This window comes from Passer montanus, unplaced genomic scaffold (genome assembly GCF_014805655.1).
Source record: "Passer montanus isolate IOZ18808 unplaced genomic scaffold, ASM1480565v1 scaffold176, whole genome shotgun sequence".
NCBI lineage: Eukaryota > Metazoa > Chordata > Aves > Passeriformes > Passeridae > Passer > Passer montanus.
In genome coordinates, this window is record NW_024364937.1 from 111895 (window position 1) to 131385 (window position 19491).

At 55.8% G+C, this 19491-nt stretch overlaps 2 protein-coding genes across 2 annotated transcripts; one reads left to right on the top strand and one right to left on the bottom strand.

The window, feature by feature from the left end:
• Positions 1-8540: 8540 nt before the first annotated feature.
• On the bottom strand, positions 8541-13151 carry GALT (galactose-1-phosphate uridylyltransferase). The gene is made up of 12 exons (XM_039704493.1): positions 13035-13151; positions 12575-12744; positions 12423-12498; positions 12264-12312; positions 11904-12033; positions 11579-11635; positions 11157-11279; positions 10168-10300; positions 9660-9743; positions 9423-9577; positions 9231-9324; positions 8541-8715 (listed from the first exon to the last, which is right to left on the bottom strand). The coding sequence occupies exons 1-11, from the start codon at positions 13087-13089 to the stop codon at positions 9262-9264; spliced, it is 1095 nt and encodes a 364-aa protein (XP_039560427.1). The 5' UTR covers positions 13090-13151; the 3' UTR covers positions 8541-8715; positions 9231-9261.
• A 1043-nt stretch (positions 13152-14194) lies between these two features.
• SIGMAR1 (sigma non-opioid intracellular receptor 1) lies at positions 14195-16637 on the top strand. Its single transcript, XM_039704497.1, has 3 exons — positions 14195-14246; positions 14810-14902; positions 15194-16637. The coding sequence occupies exons 1-3, from the start codon at positions 14195-14197 to the stop codon at positions 15418-15420; spliced, it is 372 nt and encodes a 123-aa protein (XP_039560431.1). The 3' UTR covers positions 15421-16637.
• The last annotated feature ends 2854 nt before the right edge of the window (positions 16638-19491 follow it).

The following is a 19491-nucleotide window of genomic DNA, read 5'->3' on the forward strand; positions in this document are numbered from 1 at the left end:
ATCCCCAGCCCTCAGCTGTTACAGTTTAGGCTGCATGGGGAGTGGGAATGCCAGCAATCAGGCATCCAGAAGGGAATCCAGGCCCGGTTCAATATTGAAAGAAGAAGGGCTTTGAAAGGAGTATGCTCATTTCCCTGTTTCGTCCTTTGCCAAGAAAACCGGGGGGATGGAGGAAGGGGTGAAGGGGTGGGGGGAACAGTGGAAAAAATGTCTTGGCTTGGCCCTCTCTGCCTTTTATCTCATGGGCAGCTTGCCGAGACAGGGTCTTCCCCCTGCTGAGCCCTCTGGCAGATCAAATGAAAGGAGAGAAGAGTTATAACCCCCCTGACTGCGGCCCCCTCCCTTCAAGGAAAAGGAGAGGAGGAAAAAGCAAATGGCCCCATGATGCCAACAGTTCACACCCCAGCTGGATGGGAAACATCATGAAAAGTCAGCTCCTCAGCATCCGTAGGGGGCCAGGAGATATTCTCCCCAGCCAGCAAAGGGAAGTCCAGAGAGATCCAGATATGGTTGGAGGGTGGGCTGTGTCCCCATGGAGGGGACAGCACTGCTCCATGACCTTGAACCAAAGGGGGAGGTCACCAGTGGTCCTGGCAAGCCTATCCCACAAGGTTCCCACTGTGCCAGTTCCTCCACCCTGCCAGACCTTTCAGAGCCAGCTTCAAGCAAATAGCCTAATTAAATGCCTTTATTCCAAGGACTCCCTCTGTGTGTTTGTGTATTTGTGGATTAGCAGTTAATACAGTAAGAGGCTTTATTGTAGCTAAATTGATTTCATCTTTTTTTTCCCCCTTCCTTCTGGAGGCTTTTGTCCCCTCTTCCCACTCCCTAGAGTGTTCTCCCTCATCACAGGGTTTCCCATGCTGATCCTCACCTGCACTTCCAGATGGCACTGATAAGGGTGTGGTGGTGAGGAGATCACAGCAAGAACCTATCCATCAATATCTGAGGGACTAATGATGTGGAAGGCACTCTTTTTTAAGGTAGACATGTAAGTAAGGGAGCATTGGCTGTGTTATAGTACAGGGCAGAAGAGACCCCTGCTGTTAATGGGGTGCTTGCCTTGACAGCAGGATGGGCACAGGCAGGGTAGGGAAAAAATCTCCAGCTATCCCCAAACCCAGACCACATATTTCCCAAGGTAAGGAGGTCACAGATCCCCAAAGGGAAACCTCAACTCCAGCCCCACCTGCAGACCCCTGAGGATTGCTTGGCAGGGTCTGTGCAATCCCACCACCTTCTCCTTCCCAGTGCAACTCAACTCCCCTACATTACCATTAAATCATTAACTGCCTGTAGCATGTTGGCCCCGTGTATGACTGCAACATACCCATGTGGAATTAGGATCAAGGAGTTCCAGACTTTGATAGCCCATCACCCAGTATGTCCAGACCATCCAAAAGCTCACAGTGTTTGCAGCTTCTTGTGTGGTTAATTAGAAATCAGTAAATGCAGTCATTATGCAGTCTGGGACCTGGATACCTTTCTGGCTTCCCAGGATGGGCACAAACCTGGGCTCCACTTTCTTTCCTTTTTTTCCTTTGCCTCTTCCTTCTTTACAGCCTGTCTGCTCCTTCCTGCTTTCCCTCCTTCACACTTTCCTCTTTCCCTCCTGTTCTCCCCTTCCCCTCCCTGGGCAGCCCCATGTTTCCTGTCCTTGCACATGCCAGCAGAGCTGCCCTCTTCCCTTCCCCTCCCTGGGCAGCAGGAACCGAAGCCATAATTAAACTTGGCTGGGAGGAATGTGAATCAAAAGTCTGTTAAAAGAGAAAAGAAACGAGGGTACCTGTGGGATTACGTGAGCCAGAAAAATGCAAAGCCGGCTTCCAGCCGCCCATAAAATAGATGCCGTCTCCTTTCCCATTGGCAGGGTTTGGCTGAACACAAAAGGCTAAGAAGAGGATTTTTATGGGAGTTATTTATAGCCTGAATGAATAGTGGTGTGTCTGTCAGAGTGTTTCTGCCTCTCAGCATGAGCCCAGGGTGCCAGCTCCGCCAGGTGAAGCCAGTGGGCTTTGGGATGGCACCTGCAAATGGGAGACCCAGGCAAACCTTCCTGCGGGGACAGAGGTGACAGCAAAAGAGGATAAATCAGGACAAGAAAGGATGGGAAGGAGAATTTGAGGGCAGATGTTGCTTACCCCCAGCAGCTTCACCTTGGCTAATGTCACATGCACCTGCCTGGTGACAAGCAGTGGGCTGTTCCGGCCCACAAGCCACTGCTCCAGGTGGATATCCCTGGGATATCCATTGTTCCCCCCTCTCTAACCTCTTCACTTCTAGCCTGGCTGCTTTTCCCCTTCCCTGGTTTGATGGAGATATCTGACAAGCCTTCCCCCGCATTTGCACCAGGCACTCGCTCAAAGATTCATCTCTTTGTGAACGAGATCACTTTAAAATCATCCCCAAACTCCATGAAAAGCTCAAAAGTTGGCAGTTCAAGAAGTACATTCATTAAATAAAGAGGGGGAGAGTAAGAAAAGGCAGAGAGGAGGGGAAAGAAAAAAAAAGATTACCTTGCTGAATTAATCAGGCTTCTCTGTAATGTTCAGCCTCAGATTTTATTTCCTGTAATAAGCCCATTAATACGGGTGTCTATAGCAGGGGGCTTTTAGCAGCAGGCACCATTAGTGTAACGAGGAAGGGCTAATAGAGTTTTATTGGAATTTTTACTCCAACATCACAGCCTTTTAAAACAGCTGTCTCAATAGGCATTATTATTCTGATTAACATTTAGACAGCACAAATCATAGTGATGCCCTTGGTGTCCCACAGGTTTTATCATAATCATTCCAAGTTCCTGATGTGTCGGCTAGTCCTTTCCAGGGCGGAGGGAATTTTAGACCCCAGAAGAGGCTGGGGGTCATTCCTTTTCTCCTGTGCCAATGGATCTGCTACTTCTGAGGTGACCTGACGGGCTGTGATGGAGCAGGGTCCTGCTGCTACTGAAGCGTATTGGAAGCAGCTGGAACCAGACAGATGCTTTTTGAGCATCTCTGATCCCAAGAGGAATTTGAAAGCAGGATGGGAAGGGTTAAAAAGCAAGCTGGCATCCTGGGGACCCACCCTGGCTTCGCTCTCACTGTTTCTTTCCCGTGTGAGAATTAAAAATTTTATTTAAAAAATTAAATCAAAACTAGGTATTTTTATTGTCTGAAATTAAATATTGAGCCAGCAATCTGGGTGTGCTCACCCAGGGCTTTGTTGCACAGCACTGTTTTGGGGCAGCAGCCAGTTCCAGGGATGGGAAATCGTTTTCCTCATATCTGTGCCAGATGGGATGAAGCCATCCAAACCACAGGTGTCACACTGAGGATGTCCCAAGGTTCCTATAAAAGCCCAGAGGCATCTGCGGGGCTGTCACAGAGGCTCCCACTCCTGGTCAGCTGATGGGGTCTGGCCTCTGTGCAATTGATCCTGTTTGAGCCATGGGGAAACTGAGGCACAAGATGGGGCAGCACCTTTTCCACAGGGACAGCACAGGCAGCCCAGGAGTCCTGTGGGAGTGGAGCCATGAGGGAGTGGAGGACCTGCCCTGAGACTGAGATAAATGCAGGCAAAACAAGTGAGGGATTAAACACTAAAAGCTCACAGGCTGCAAATGGGCTTTCTGCTTTTATTTGTCGAGTTTTGTTTCATGAGGGCAATTCACGAGGATATTTTGTGAGATTGAGCCTGTCACTATGCATGGGGAGCAGCAGCTGGTTCATCCCTGCTCCAGCCGTATCCTGTGGGGCTCAAACCACCTTAGGTACGTGGAAGCAGGTGGTTTGGCTTGGAGCTGGGCAAGGGAGCCCCAGGGGCACCAAGGAGGATGGAGATCTACTAATTACTCGCTTATTAACACCTAATTAGTATCTCTCCACTTCCTCCGCTCTCCCAAGGGCTCTGCTTCTGGCAGGAGTTACCTTATACCCAGGCACACCCCAGGGGATGATTTTCCACCTCGGATCCATCCTGGCACTGGAATGTCTTGCGGCTCCTGGGGCTTTGTAGCAGACTTCTCAGCATCACTCACGATAATTAGCAAATATGTAGAGATTTCTTCTCTGGAACATCAGGATGAGCAGGGATCCCTCCCCACGGGGCAGGCACAGATGTCTGCGAGCTTTCACAGCTGGCTCCAGCAGCAGTGGTGTGCCAGGAACAGCCAGGGTGCCCAATCCCAGCCATGCCAGATCCTGGGTGCTGCAAGGGCTCCAGCCTTCTCCCAGCATCTGCACTGCTGGTGAGTAACTCCCTTTGGCAGGCAAAGATTACCATCCCTTTGGCTGCCCCTGTCCCAGAGCAGTCCCCTGCCCTCCCACCCACACCTGCTCCCCTCTGTCCCCAGACCGTTTGGTTTGGGTTGAATCCAGCTGGAATCTGGATGCTCCTGTTGTTCCTCTTGCTCCAAGCAGAGGCTGCTGCCTCTGGGATGGGGTCCCAGGATGGGAAAGGCTCAAACCAAACCACATGCAATGACAGGACCCCACTGCCAAGAACTGAAGCCCCAGGCACCTCCCCTACACCAGGCATGCAGGAAATTTGGGGGCCGGTGCTTACTGACAACATGGATGCTGTAATGTGGCAATATTAAATTACCTGTATTATCAGATGATTAACCAGCTGAATTCCAGCCTTGGGGCTGCCATCCTGAAGTCCATGCAGGGCTTGCTAGGCAGCATCCAGGCATCCCACTGTGTCCACTTGGGACCAGCAGCCATCCCACAACTCATGGGCTCTGAAAATGCCTTGCTGGAAGGACTGAGGGACCATCATCAGAGGAAAACACACCAGCTGTCTGAAACACGGGCAAGACACCTCCAAAATTGTTTCCTGCTATTCTGAACTCCTGTCAAGGCGGCTGCCAAACCCAGGGAAGATACACCACATGGCCCAGGACAAAGTGGGCACTCTTTGCTGCCCCAGCTGCTCTTGCATGGCCAGCTAAGATCTAAAAGGGGTTTTGATTTGCATTCTCCTGGCTCACAAAATCTCCCCACTGCATGGAGCTTGCCTGCTTTAGGGCACCAGAGTGTTTAGCATCTGCTTAAAATTATTAATTGTTTTCATGTAAGTGCCTGAAGATGCCTTTTAAATAGAAATGGGAGGGATTTAGATTTCTCTCCCTCCCTGTTTCCCCCTACCTCTCCTTCCTTTCTCTCTCCTTTCCTCCATTTCTTCCTTTCATCCTTTCTCTCTTCCTCCCTAAAAATTTACTTTAAAATTTCTTCCTTATTCCATTTCCAAAACCCCTACTCAGTGACAGGCAGCAGCAGACAAGAAGAAACTCAACAATAAGAGCAAATCCAATAGTGAAACTGGAATGAAATGACAGCCATTAACCTGGTATCAGGAAGGACAGTAAAACTGCAGCATGGCAGGAGCCAGCAGGCCTCAACTCGTAACTTTTCTTTCTGATTAAAACACACTGGTCACACATTAACTTCCTCTGCTCAATATTTTATTGTCTCACTTGCACTGGAAGGCAGGGGGAAGAGGGGTGGGCAGGAGTCAGGATCTGCAGCTTGGCTGCAGCTCGGCAGCCTTTGGCAGGTGCCATGGACAAGGACACTCAGCCAAAGGGAATGAACCTGCACCCAGCAGTTACCCTCTGCCATGAAGTGCTCATGCCAAATAATGTCTGTCCACCATGTGCCTCCCAAACTGGCATCCCAGGGCTCAACCATAGCCACAGAAGGAGTCAGTGTCAGAGCTGGGGGTACCATGGGTCTCTCAAACATGCAGGGCAGGCACAATGATGGGCACAGCCACTGCCACAACCCAGGCAAGGACATTGGCTCATTTCAGTGGAGACAAAGCTCCAGGAGCTTTGGGAAAGCCACATCCCGTGGAAGATTGACCAATTTCTTTCAGTGGGATCAGAAAATGGGACAAAAATGAAAGTAAATTCCTGGCCACACCCCCTCAAGCATCTCTGTACATCTGGATCCCCCACTGGGTGTATCCCTTGCTTTGGGCAGAGCACATCTTGTGCCAGCCCAGTGCAGCAGCATTCTGCCCCTTTCCTCATCCCTCACAGACCCATCAGTGCACCACAGAGGGTGCAAACACCTCTATGGGACCCCAGTGGATTTTAACTCATTAATTCCATGCTCAAGCTCCTCTCACTCTCCCCACCACCTGCCCTGTTCATTCTTCCAGAGCAGCTCAGGGCAGCAATTGCAGAAGATGTTTCTGCCCTCATGCTGGGAGATGGAGACTCAGGACAAGGATGACCCAGTCACAGAGATACTTCTCCCAGGATTTCCAACAGCTCCCCTGGAGAAATGAAACAGCATCAAGGAATGTCCTCATGGGGATCCCCAATGGGCCTCAGCTGCCCTTTGATGCTCCCAGGTCAAGAACAACAGCTGGTACTCTGCAAGCCTTTCACTCCCTCATCCCTCACCAGGAGGACTTTTTAAATCTCTTGCAATAAATCACTGATTAATTACAACTAGATTGCAACTACCACACTATAAAAGGCTTGGGGCTTTACAGCACACCAGTGGTAGTTCCTATGAATTGCAATACCTTTCCATCCCCAGCAGCTCCCTTTGCACCACCCTGATGCCTCCCTGTGCCATGGAAAAGGCTCATTGCTCCCTTCCAGCCTTTCACAAGCTAAAAGTATGAGGGCAAGAGGAGGTTGGAGCTGTTGTGAGGAAGTGGGAAGCTCAGCATGACCAAGGTCAAGCTTTCAGACCTGGGTGTACTCCCTCCTCTTCCTCCTCTAACTGCTGCTTTCTCCCTGTTTCAGATTTTGGGTTGATGGGGAGGCGATTTTGTTTTAACTAAAAAAAAACAAAAACAAAAAAAAAAAACAAAAAAAAAAAAAAAAAAAAAAAAAAACCTAATTCTCAAGCCATCTCTAGAGATTTTTTTAGCAGCAGATAAACTTGAGCAGCTGGTACCTGCAGCATGGGGCACCCTGGTACGGGCACCAGCCCTCCTGAGCACGCACTGCCTCCCCAGCCTCCATCCTAAATCACAACACAACAAACAGGCTGTTCATTAGGCGCTGTTTAATTAAGCAATATGGATCCTGCCTCGATATTTACAATCCCACTTGCCCTGATTTACTGGAGAGAGTCTCGTTTTTAGAGACGGCGACTGTAAAGTTTAATACCGCTTGACTCAACTGCGCGTTTCATTTACGGCCGCGGGCCGAGGCGCGGCAGCCGGGGCTGGGAGCCGCCGGGCCATTAAATCAGAGCTAACTGCCCGAGCAGGGAGATGACGAGCTTCGTTACAACCGGTTCAGCGCCTAATTACCCCGAGCTGCATTGCCACACTTAAGTCAATTTGTTGCCGCTTTCCCAGGACCCTGGAGAACAAGTGGGGAAGTTGGAGCAGAGGCACTTGTTGCAATGGGAAGGGCTCGCCATCGGGATGGCGGCAGAGATCAAACAGACTCTGTTTGTCCCAGGAGGGGAGAAATCAGTTTTGCAAGAGGCCAGATTCCCAGCTGGCAGCCCCGATGCCCTGGTGAGGGATGCTGTGTACAATGACAGGTCCAAGCTCAAGGGTCAGCCACCAGCTCCTCCCCATAGCCCCGGAGCACCTGGGGAGCACTGAGGTCAGGAGAGGGCAGTTTGTGGGCTCTGGGATGCGGCAATCAGGCAGAAAGACAGGACCAGCATGGAGGAGGGCATCCAGCACCACACAGGCCAGGAGGCCCTTCCATCTGTCCTAGCCCCATGGGGGAGTGATGCACGGATGGGGCACAGGGAACACAGCCTTCCCCATGAACTGTTGTCTTGGAGGCAGGAGGAGAGCATTCCTCTCCTTGCAAGGTATTTCTAGACCTCAGGAGCACACTCACAGACTGGACAAGGAGAGGGGTCTCATTAGAGAGTTGTGAGAATGGCTCATCAGTGACAAATGAAAACTATTTGTGAAGACGTGAGGGTTCCCCCCCACATCAGCTGTGGTGGCATCACTGTCCATCACCTACCCCTGCAGAGTCCCAGGGCTTTCCTGGAGGGAAAGGGAGGAGAACAAAGACAGAGGTGAATAGAATATCCCCCAGCCCAGTGTCCAGACTACCACTATCCCACCCCATGGGTGGGCACAGTGAAGGGGGGAGCAGCACCAGGAAGAGAGCTGGACTCCCTGGGAGGCCCCAGGTGAGTGATGAACCAGCCGCCGGCTGCATCCCAGCAGCCCCTGTATCTGCAGCAGGCAGCATGAGGACCCAGCAGTCCCAGCCAGAGAGGATGAGGAGAAACAGCTCCAGGGCTGAGCATCTCAGCCAGCAGCCTCCGTGCAGCAAGTCTGCCAGGGCTCAGCCCTCTTCCAGGAGCTGGCTACGCCTTGGGCTGCATCCATTCTTCCTGTTTCCCAGTCCTCCACAAGCACTCAGAGACAGACTCAGAGCTCCCCCCAGGGAAGAAGAGGAGGCAGCGCAGAGGCAGGGACAGAAGCAACAGGTATGGGGCTGCCAGCACAACCCGAGCCCCGTGTTACCCCACACCAGCAGCTGGGGATCTTCACCAGAAACCCCAAACCTCCCCCCTAGGGCTGAGAGCCACGAGAGCACACGTAGAGGCACTTTGCTTCAAGGTTTTATTGAACAGGAGGGTTGTGCCCCTCCATGGGGCAGAAAAAATCCCAGTCCCACCAGTGAGACTGGACTGGTAAGGAGAGTAAACGCTTTAGTAGTGGTAGGAACATACTGTGGGGGTAGAAAACAGACCCTGGGATGGTGAAAGAGACAAGGAACACCACCTACAGAAGGATACCACAGGATTAGGCCCTGAGTCCCCAAACAGGCAAAACCAGTCCCAAAAACCAGCCAAGTCGTGACAAGGTTCAGGAGAACCTGGGAGCTCAGAGGGTTCACAACTGACATGAATTCCCAGACCTCAGTTCTCACCACTCCCAGCTGACCCGTGGCAGAGCACACTGAGCACACCAAATGATGCAATCTTAAACCTCTACTCTTAGTGCACCACTGTGAAGCCCACCACTAAACCACGTCCCTAAGTGCCACATTTACACATTTTTTTGAATACTTCCAGGCAACAGTGATTCCACCACTTCCATGGGCAGCCTGTTCCAATGTCTGACCGCCCTTTCAGTGAAGAAACATTCCCCAACATCCAATCTAAACCTCCCCTAACACAACTTCAGGCTGCTCCCTCTTGTCCTATCATTAGTTATCTGGGAGAAAAGGCTAACCCCCACTTGGCTACGCCTTTCAGGTAGTGGTGGGGAGCAATAAGATCCCCCCTCACACTCACACCTGAGGACTGGCTGCTCTGATGCTCCCCATCACAGCTCCTCAGCCCTCTTCTTGTAGTGCACCTCGGGGAGGTTCTTCAGGCGCTCGGCTGCCTGCAGGGCACAGCACAAGGGACAGCCAGGGGCTGCTCCCAGGGACAGCCCAGGCACACAACCCCCTGGGTGCCCCAATCCCCCTGAGCTGCACTCACCTGCTCCGGGGTGAGGTCCCTCTGCGCCTGCGCCAGCATCTCGTATCCCACCATGAACTTGCGGACGGTGGCGGAGCGCAGCAGCGGAGGGTAGTAGTGGGCATGGAGCTGCCAGTGCCTGCAGTCCTCCTCCAGGTAGGGTCCTGTGGGGGCTCCTGCAGGGAACAGAGGCACTGCATGAGCCGCAGGGAGGAGACAGGGATGTGGATGAGAGGATTGCAGAGCCATGCCACTCACCGTGCCAGCCCATGGAGTATGGGAAGGAGACTTCGAAGAGGTTGTCGTACTTGATGAGCAGCCTCTGCATGATGGAGGCCAGGCCTGCAGGAAAGTGGCAGTGATTCACACCCCGAGCTGGCCAGCAGCGTGCCACGTGTGCAGTGGAGGCACCTGCAGCACCTCTCCCTGGGTGGACATCAGTGACAGGCAGGAGGGATGCGCTTGGGAATTCCCTCCCCTCACACAGGGAGCCTGAGCAATGCAGCAGGAGAAGCCTCCCACCAAAGCAGGGAGCACCATGTGCTTCATCACCCCAAAAGGACACGAGTGCCACCAGCAGTGCTGACTGTGCCCAAACAACTAGTTCCTACCCTAACAAAACAGAGGAGCCATTCCCCTCCTCAGCTAAGCTCGGCAGCCCCCACCCCCAGGACATAAGCCCTCCAGCACCAGCATGGCTGCCTCATAACAAAGGTCAAACCCAAAGGATGTGGGATGGGGTACAACAAAGCTCAGAGCCACTCACTGTCCTTCTCACTGTCACTGAGGTCCTGGAGGCGGCAGACATGGCGGCGGGGCAGCAGCAGGGTCTGGTAGGGCCAGGTAGCCCAGTATGGCACCACGACCAGCCAGTCTGCATTCTCCACCACCAGCCGTTCCTGCCGGGCACAGAATCATAGAGTCAGCTAGGCTGGAAATGACTTCTGAGATCACCAAGTCCAACCTATGATCTAACACCACCTGATCAACTAAACCACAGCCCTGAGTGCCACACCCAGTCTTTTTTACTCTGCCGCCTCCCTGGGCAGCCCATTCCAATGCCCAATCACTCTTTCAGTGAAGAATTTTTCCTAATGTCTAGCCTGAAGTTCCCTGGCACAGCTTCAGACTGTGTTGTCTTGTCCTGTCACTGGTTGCCTGGCAGAAGAGACCAATCCCCCACTGACTAAAACCTCCTTTCGGGGAGTAGCAGAGTGGTAAGGTCTCCCCTAAGCCTCCTCTTTTTCCAGGTTAAACACCCCCAGTTCCCTCAGCTGTTCTTCACAGGGCTTGTATTCCAGATCTTTCACCAGCCTTGCTGCCTTTGACCAGATGAATTTGAGTGTCTCAACATCCATCCTAAACTGGGGGCCCAGAACTGGACACAGTATTTAAGGTGGAGCCTCACAAGTGCCAAGTACGGGAGAAGAATGACTTCCCTGCTCCTGCTGGCCACACTGTTCCTGATACAGGCCAGGTGCCATTGACCTTCTCGGCCACTTGGGCACTGCTGGTTCATGTTCAGTCAGCTGCCAACCAGCACCCCCACATCCCTTTCTGTCTGGCCACTGTCCAGCCACTCTGTACCCAGCCTGTAGCACCGCAGGCAGGCGGTACACGCAGTGTTTGATGGGGACAGACAAAGTCCCAACTCCCCAGGGCACTCCTAGGGCCCAGCTCCTGGGGGCTGGGGACCCCACCCCAGCACACAACCAGCTCCCAGGGAGGGGGTATGGACAACATCTATGCCTTCACCTTTCGGCGAGCCTCCTGCTCCGCATACTCCAGCAGCATGGGCACGCCGTGCTGGCTCAGGTGCTGGCGCTGGGTCCGGTCCTCCAGGCGCGCCTCGTTCGGGAGGAAGCTGCTGGCCCACACCTGCGAGGGACATCGGGGCACAGGACTGAGGTGCTCGTACCCCTCACTTGCAGGGGCACCCCTAGTCACGCTGCTCATCTGGAGGTCCCTGCTGCCACCAGGTGGAGAGTCTGGCATGTGACAGCCACAAGGGACAGTCCCCAGAGGGAGGGTGACAGGACAGACACAGGGGTATCCTCACTGCAAAAAGCTTCGGGACAAGGGCAGGGCGACTGCCGTTCACATCTGCCCTCAGGGTTTGTTGTAGAGTCACCACAGGGACTTGTAGTTTAGCCAGGTCACAGGTGGGACAGCCTCACCTGGCAGTGGGGGTGCGGGTTGGAGCAGCCCATCATGGCTCCCTTGTTCTCGAAGATCTACGAGAAGAGGAAGAGGTGCAGCCAGCAGGTCCCAGCCACAGGGCCCCCACTGCAGGCTGTCGTGGTGTCCCCAGCAGAGCAGGGGACAGAGCTTCACACCCACGTGGAAAGGCTCAGCAGGGCACAAAGGCTCAAAGAGTACAAAGGACACAAAGGAAGAGACCCACGCACAACTAGGACGCTCCCAACCCCAAGTACTGCTGAAGTACCCAGTGCTGACCTCCCACCGTCACCCACAAAAGAGCAGCCCCCACTAGCCCCACACCTGCACCCAGGGGTAGGAAGCACCCAGCTCCGTCGCCAGCTCTGCCCACGCATCGATGACAGCCCGGATCTCTGGCAGGGACATGAGGGGCAGCGTCAGGTCCGACCAGGGGTGGAAACACATCACCTTGCTGTAGAGGAAACACGCTTAGCTGCGACTGCAGGAGTCCCCAGAGACCCTCGCAGTTTTGCTGGGTGCAGTGGGGCAAGGGACAGGGCCAAAACCCCCAGAATGACCCCAAAACTGAGCAGGTGTGTACAGTACAGGCACTGCATGAGGGGAGCAGGCCCAGCTCAGCACTATTCCACAGGCTCTTGACAAATTGTATCCCAAAGCCGCTGGAGCCATGTAGGTACTTACCACACACCCCGGGCTGCAGCAGCTTGAAACAAGGGGTGATCACTGTCATCTGGGGAAGGACAGAGAGTGGGCAGGGAGAAGGCGCTGAGGCAGAACCCAAGCCTCTCCAGGACCCAAGTTGGGGGGTGCCCGGCAACCTACTCCACTCCCCAAAGTTACCAGGCTCTGGAGCATCAGGCTGCAGTGCAGGGAAGTCATTTGGGAAGACGAAAGTACCCTCGTACTTGGGGTTCACCTGCCGGGGTGAGAGATGGCATGAAGGCAGGAGGGGGCGGCAGGGGCAGCCCGGCTCCCTGTGTCCCTGCTGGTACCTCGCCGTTGGCCCGGGTGGCCCCAGGGCAGAGCGGGTTCTTGGGGTCCCAGCGGGGCACATCCTCGGGGGGCGGCTTCTCAACCTGGCCCTGCCAAGGGCGCTTGACCCGGTGGGCCGACACCAGCACCCAGTCGTCCCTCAGCGGGTTGTACCGGACGTGCTGGTGCTCTGAGGGGAGGGAGAGCAGCGGGGCCTCAGGCGCAGAGCTCCCACAGGGGCGGCCCAGGCACCCCAGCCGCCCCTCAGGGGACACGCTCCCTCAGGGGACAAGCAGGACGGTCTGCCTTATGCACGCCGCTTGGTGCCCTCCCTCAGCTTCACCCCTTCCTCCCTGTCCCAGCCCAGGAGCCCCGCTGCTCTGGGCAGGGAAGGTCCCCGCAGCTCCCGCTTGCCGGGATCGTGCTGGGCCCCGCCGGGGCTCTGAAGGGAAGGATGGAGGAAGGCGACCCAATCCGTACCGCTGGCGCGGAAACGGCCGCCCCCCTCCGCCGCCCCGGCCAGCGATGGCTCCATGCCTCCCCAATCCCGGAAAACCGGCGGGATCGGCCCCTTCCAGCCTCCCGCCCCGCCCCACCGCGCCGGCGCAGCCGCCCGGGCCGTGCGTGGCGTGGCCGCGGCGGGGGCGGTCCCGGGCGGGCGCTGCGGGCCGGGCTGGCGCTGGGCGCGCTGGCGCTGGTGCTGCAGGGGCTGCGCGGGTGGCTGGCGGCCAAGCGGTACGAGTTCAGCTCCGCCGAGATCGCACAGCTCGCCCGGCACCACGCGGGTACGCGCCGCCCGTGGGGACGCGGAGGGGCGGCGGGGAGCGGGGCCGAGGAGGGATGGCCGTGGGGATGGGGTTAGGCAAGGGGGTGGGGATGGAGAGAGGAGCGGGGGACGCGGCGGGGAGCGGCGGCCTGGGCTGGAGCGGGGAGCCGTAGCGGGGACGAAGGACCGAGGAGAATTCGGTACAGGGGGGCCGGGATCATGGTGGGAATGGGGCTGGGGTCAGGGAGGGGCAGGGAGCTGGATCTGGGCAGCAGGACTGGGAGAGGGAGGGGGTCGGTACCGGGGAACAGCAACAGGGAACGCAGGGAAAGCAGGGTGGAAAATGGGAGTGGAGCAAAGGAGCGACGGGGACCAGGGCAGCGGCATCATCCAAGCTGGTTGGGGCTGAAGCCCCAGGTGGGTCAGCCTGGGGCTCCAGAAGGAAGCTGTCCCCACAGGGCACAGGGAGTTTGGTCGGGGCTGCATGACACCAGGACAGCGGCACTGTCACGTTGTTTGGATCTCCCACATTGCCCAACACCTGGGATGGGCTGTAGGACTGGAGCGCTCAGTGCTGCTTATCCTCCGTCACCATCCAGAGAGGCAGTGGAGCTGGGTCAGCGGGAGCTGAGGGCTGGAGAAAGGAGATATCTTCCCTAGGCAGACCTCTCCAAGGGAGTGCTGAAACCCTATGGCTGTGCAGGGGATTTGGGGGGTTGGTCGGCTGAGCTTTTCCTGTGCCAGGGACTTACAGTGACCCTGCGTGCTGCAGGGCTGGACCATGAGCTGGCTTTCTCCAAGATCATTGTGGAGCTGCGAAAGAAGCACCCAGGGCACATCCTGCCAGACGAGGACCTGCAGTGGGTGTTTGTGAATGCGGGAGGGTGGATGGGCTCCATGTGCCTGCTCCATGCCTCGCTCACCGAGTACGTGCTGCTCTTCGGGACAGCTATCGACACCGGGGGACACTCAGGTAAGCAGGGGGACCGAGCTGCTGGCAGGGGATTTCTCCAAGCTATGTCTACACCACTCTTGCAGGTGCAGCTGGCCATGGTGTGCCCTGCACAGGGAGCCCACTGCTTCACTACTTGTATGGGGTGAATGATGCTGGCCAAACACTCCCTGCAAGGGGACCAGCCCCCATGGTGTCCTGCAGCATCTGCAGGTCCCTGTGTGTGACATGCTGTGTGGCCAGGACTCTCTGCATCCAGCTGGCAGGCGATGGCAGACATCTCATCTCCCAGTGCTTCGGGAGGGAGCAAATGCCAAAGGAGTTGGAAATAATGAGGCTTAAGGACACCAAGCAGCCCTGGCTGGTGGTGTATGGCTCTTCATACATACAGTGAGGGTACCAGAGCTGTTGGCACTTCTTGGTGTATTGAGATAGTGGAGCTGCCATCCTGACCCTCCTGCTCCACGATTCAGAGCTGGGCTCCTGTGCTGTCCCTGGCAGGGAGACGCTGAGCCAGTGTTGTCTGTCCTGCCACAGGTCGCTACTGGGCAGATATTTCTGACACCGTCATCTCGGGGACATTCCGGCAATGGAAGGAGGGGACCACCAGAAGTGAGATCTACTATCCAGGTAAGTGCGGCAGTATGGTGACCAGCGAACTGCATCTATGTCCTTGGGGCACAGGCACTTGCTGTCACAGAGGCCCTTCCTTTGAGCTGACAGAAGCCAAGAGCTCGGGTTAGAGCAGTTTGGGTCCCCAGTGGCACATCCCAGCATCTCAGTGGGTGGCAGTAAGAGAAAAGGGAGCAAGGCTGGGGTGGGGTTTGAAGGCTCAACCCTGCAGGCCGTAATCCCATGTCTCCCATTTGGGTGTGGTGTGGGGCAGCCACTGGGAGCCATGCTGGTTGTGTGTTTTGGCAGGTGACACCATCGTGCACCAGGCGGGAGAGGCCACGTCAGTGCAGTGGAGTGCAGGCACCTGGATGGTGGAGTACGGCCGGGGCTTCATCCCCTCCACACTCGCCTTCGCCCTGGCTGACACCCTCTTCAGCACTCAGGACTTCGTCACCCTCTTCTACACCCTGCGTGTCTACGCAAAGGGCCTGCTCCTGGAAGCAAATGCCTTCTTCAGCACCTTTGGGTGCTGAGCCCGTCTCACCAGGGCACCCTGCTGAGCCCAGTTGGCTCCTTTCCTCCCAGTCGTTTCCTCTTCCTCCCCAAGCCCAGGTTCTAGCAGAGGCAGCAGGAGATCCCCTGTGCCTTCCCCAAATTGTTCTGTCCTTTCCCCGCAGGCCAACAGGGTGCCAGGACAGAGGGACCTTGGCAGTCACAGCAACACAGAACGTCAGTTCTCTTTACTGCCTGCCCGTTCCTCCTTTCTATCGGAGTCACGTCCTGCTTTTCCATCCTTCGGGGCTGGAGTGGCCTTGCAGTGTACAAACACCCCTGTGTGCCCTCAGCATGCAGCGGGAGAGAAGCTGGAGCTGGCTGTCCCCGGGCCCTGAAAGATTTCCTCAGCTCCTGAGACGTCAGGGGAGTGATGCTGCCCTCGGGGCAGGGTGCACAGGGTAGACCAGACCAGAGCACCCGTTGCAGAGGTCGGCCACTCAGTCCCCCATGTCTCTGGCAGCCTGCCGGGACTGCGGGCAGCGCAAAGTGCTGTGTCCAGCTGGCAGCGTCTCCCGTGGCTCCATCCCTGCTGATGTGGGTTGGCAGCACACACTGTCACCCTGGCACAGGGCAGGATCTGTGCTGAGACCCCCTGGCAGTGGGGAGATGCCCAGCTTCTGTGCTGGAGAGCCCCCTGCTCCCCTGTGTGTCATCTGCCCTGAGGGGGGCTGGAAGAGGGTCACTTCCCCATAGTCCTCTCCAGGCAATGCCCCCCAAGGGGGAAACCCACCGTCTGTCGCCTTAATGGAGACCCCGTTCTGCGTGGCCTCTTGGCTATGCAGGCACCTAGTGTTCTCGAGTGCCCAAATGTCTGTACTAGCTCAGGATGGGATCTCGCCCCTCAAAACGCTTCCCCTGGCTGTGAGACCCCCCTGGGGACAGCCACTCTGCTCGGCTCCCGGCATGGGATCCCGGCTGCCAGGAGAGTGCTGTAATCTCCAACCAAACCCAGATGTGCACCCTGCTTGCACCCCTGTGGTCAGACCCGTGTGAGCTCACTGCTTAGTGGAGGGCTTTCACCTCCATTCTGCTGCCAAACACACGAGTGTGTTCTGGCCACCCAGGCCTGTAGCATGTTGATTCTCCTGCTCCCCACACTGTCCCTGTTCTGCTGACCAGCAGCCCTGCACACGGGCTAGTTCTTAATTTGCTACCTGAAAAGAGATACCAGTAATAAAGTTGTTCATCCCACATACTTGGGTTTCTGGATGAGTTTCTGGAGTGTGCTGAGCCCTGCCACGGTGAAGGCCAGCTCCAGCCTCAGCAGCAGTCCTGCTGACAGCTGGGTGTCCCCAGGGAAGCTGGTATTGTCCCACTCAAGGTCCTGGGAGCTGGGTGTGCGTCACTGGGCAGGATCAGCCCTGCCTCAGCTGCCGGGGATTGGCAGAAGATGGTGCTGTTACTCCTCTCGCCGCTGCAGTCACTGGTGACCAAAAGTCTGGGCTGGTGGCAGGTCCCTGCTTCCATGGGCAATCCCAGAGCTCAGGGGGCTCCATCCTTTTGAGGGACAGTGGCAGTGCTGAGTCTGTGGCCCCCCAAGGATGGTTGGACCCATACAGAGTGGGTGGTTTTGAGAGGTTTGCACACATACACATAGGTGCATACACATGCTGTCAGACACATCATGTGTGTGTATGTGTTCACAGATTGTGTGTGCATGTAGGTAGAATAGTTTTCAGGTGGGTGTGGATACAATGGGTGGGCCTGGCACACACATTTATAAATGGCATCACATTTATAAACAGGCATTTCTCACACATTTATAAACAGGCATCTCTCCATACAGAGCAACTGCAGGTGTGTGAGTGCTGGGGTACATGTGGGTATGACACATGCGCATGGGTGTAGTCAGGAGAGTTCTGTTTCTCTGTGGTGTGTGGTGTGTGTCCAGGCAGGTGACACGCGTGTGTCACACCTGTGTGTGTGCACAGCCTGCAGTGCACACGGCAGCAGGCATGCACCCGTGTGCTCATGGACAGGCGGGCTGTGTTTGTGTGTGTGTGCACGCATGGGCAGGCTCTGTCTGTGCACCTGTGCATGTTCCTGTGGGCTACCAGGCTTCCCTGGCCCGCACCAGGCCTGTTCCCTGGGGTTTGGCAGGGCCCCGTCGGGGAACACGAGCAGTCCCACCCGAGCTGGCCCGCGCGGCAAGGCGCTAACTCAGCAGCTCGTATCAATACCGCTCCACTTACAGCGAAGGCCGCGTAATGAAAATCCAATGGGCACGCTGGTGGGAGTAAATAAGTATGCCATTAAAATAAGAAAATCAAAGCTCTGGACAGGTCTTTTCTCTTGCCCATTGATTTCTTTTATTACGGAAATATTGCTGCTAAATAACATTAGTGTGAACAATCTCAGCAGTGTTTTCTGTAGCGCCCGTGTCAATAACTCCACACTGGGCGGGGGATTCCCCCCCAGCCTGGCTGCAGGGCCAGCAGCCCTGTCCATGCAAAAGGCTGCTCTGGGGGTTCCTTCCTCAGCATTCCCAGCTCAGCTGGCATGAAGAAAGAAACCATGACAAGCGGAGAAACCAGGTAGCATGGGGTAGCTCAGGCAAATGCCAGCAGAGTAGAGCTGGGCTTAGACCGAGGTACCCTGGCTGCTCTGCTGCAGCAGGAGGGGTTGTCCCCATCCCAGCAGAGCACTGAGTGCCAGGCATTCATTTAAGGATCACAAAAAGCATCCCTTTCATGGCTGCAACCTCTTCGTCAAGTGTCTCAAATGACCAGCAGAGAAGAAGAGTTCTGGACACAGCAAGTTCTGCAGGCTATTGGTGCCTCTGCCTTTTCTTCCCATGCCTCTTCATCCAAAGTCCATGATGGCCTGACACAGCTGCCTGCAGCATTTGATTCTCATGGAGAAACTGAGGAACAGGTTGGAAGCTCATCTGCAATCACCCAGCTGCAGCACAGCCCCTGTGCCAGGGCCAGGGCTTGCCCCTTTCTCCTTTGGCTGCCCAGGGACACAGCATCCTTCAAAATTCCCACAGCAGCAGGTACTCCTTGAAGAGACAGAAGATGTGACCAGGACACACAGGAAATATACACCTTTTGGTGTGTAGAGGCCAGATGGGACCCCAGGACACCTCAACGGGCACCAAACTACAGAGTGGCTGGAGATGGGCAAGGAGAGTGAGTCAGCCACGGGCACCTGCACCCTGGGTCTGACTCTATCCCTGTCCCAACTGAAGCAACCACGAGGGGCATCTCCCCAGAGCTGTCACCAGGACAAATGCAGATCGCTGCCCTCCTAACACCTTCCCCCTGCTACTTGCTTTATCTTGCTGTCCCTCCACATGCAGTGGGTATTGATCAGCCCTCAGGATCTATCTCTCGATTCCTCCTGCGGTATCTCTCTGCTCCAAGTATCTCTCACTCTGCTCTGCTGTCTGCTGTGCCCGTCTATACCTCCACTATCTATCTGCGCCGCCTCAGCTGCAGCCATCAATAGCCATTTGGGGAATTTCTCTCCAGCTGGGAGCATCACCAGACCCCATTGGTGCAAAATGCTGAGTGGTGGGGCAAAGGGGACACGGTCCTGCTTGCTTGCCCTAAGGAGAGCCTGACATACTTCATGACACACGTGCAGAACCCTAGAGCTGCTGTTATCACTGTGCAGGTTCTAGAGAAGAGCTGAGTAGGACAGGTCCCTTGGTGGCCATGCCCAAGGCAATGGGACACGCTGCACCCTTTGGAGACCTTGGTGTTGCCACTAGCTGGCCTGGGTGCTAAACTGACCCAAGCACCCCAACCCCTCTGCCTTGCAGAAGGGGAGCTTCCCCAAACACTTGGGCTCCTGTTGGGCCACAGAGAAGTCACCACGTCTGTCTCACTCCACCCAGCCCAGCTTTCAGTGTACAGGGGATAAGGCACAGCCCAGAGCAGAGGGTGCAGCACACTGGGGTGCAAGGCAGCAGCACTGGGAGGGGAAGCTGGAACCATGTGGCATGGGGTCCTGTGCAATGAGTCCTGAGTGTCATGTGGCCCTGTGGATCCTTCTGAAATAGGGCCAAGTCTCATCTTCCCACTGGCAATTCAACAAGAGTGCCA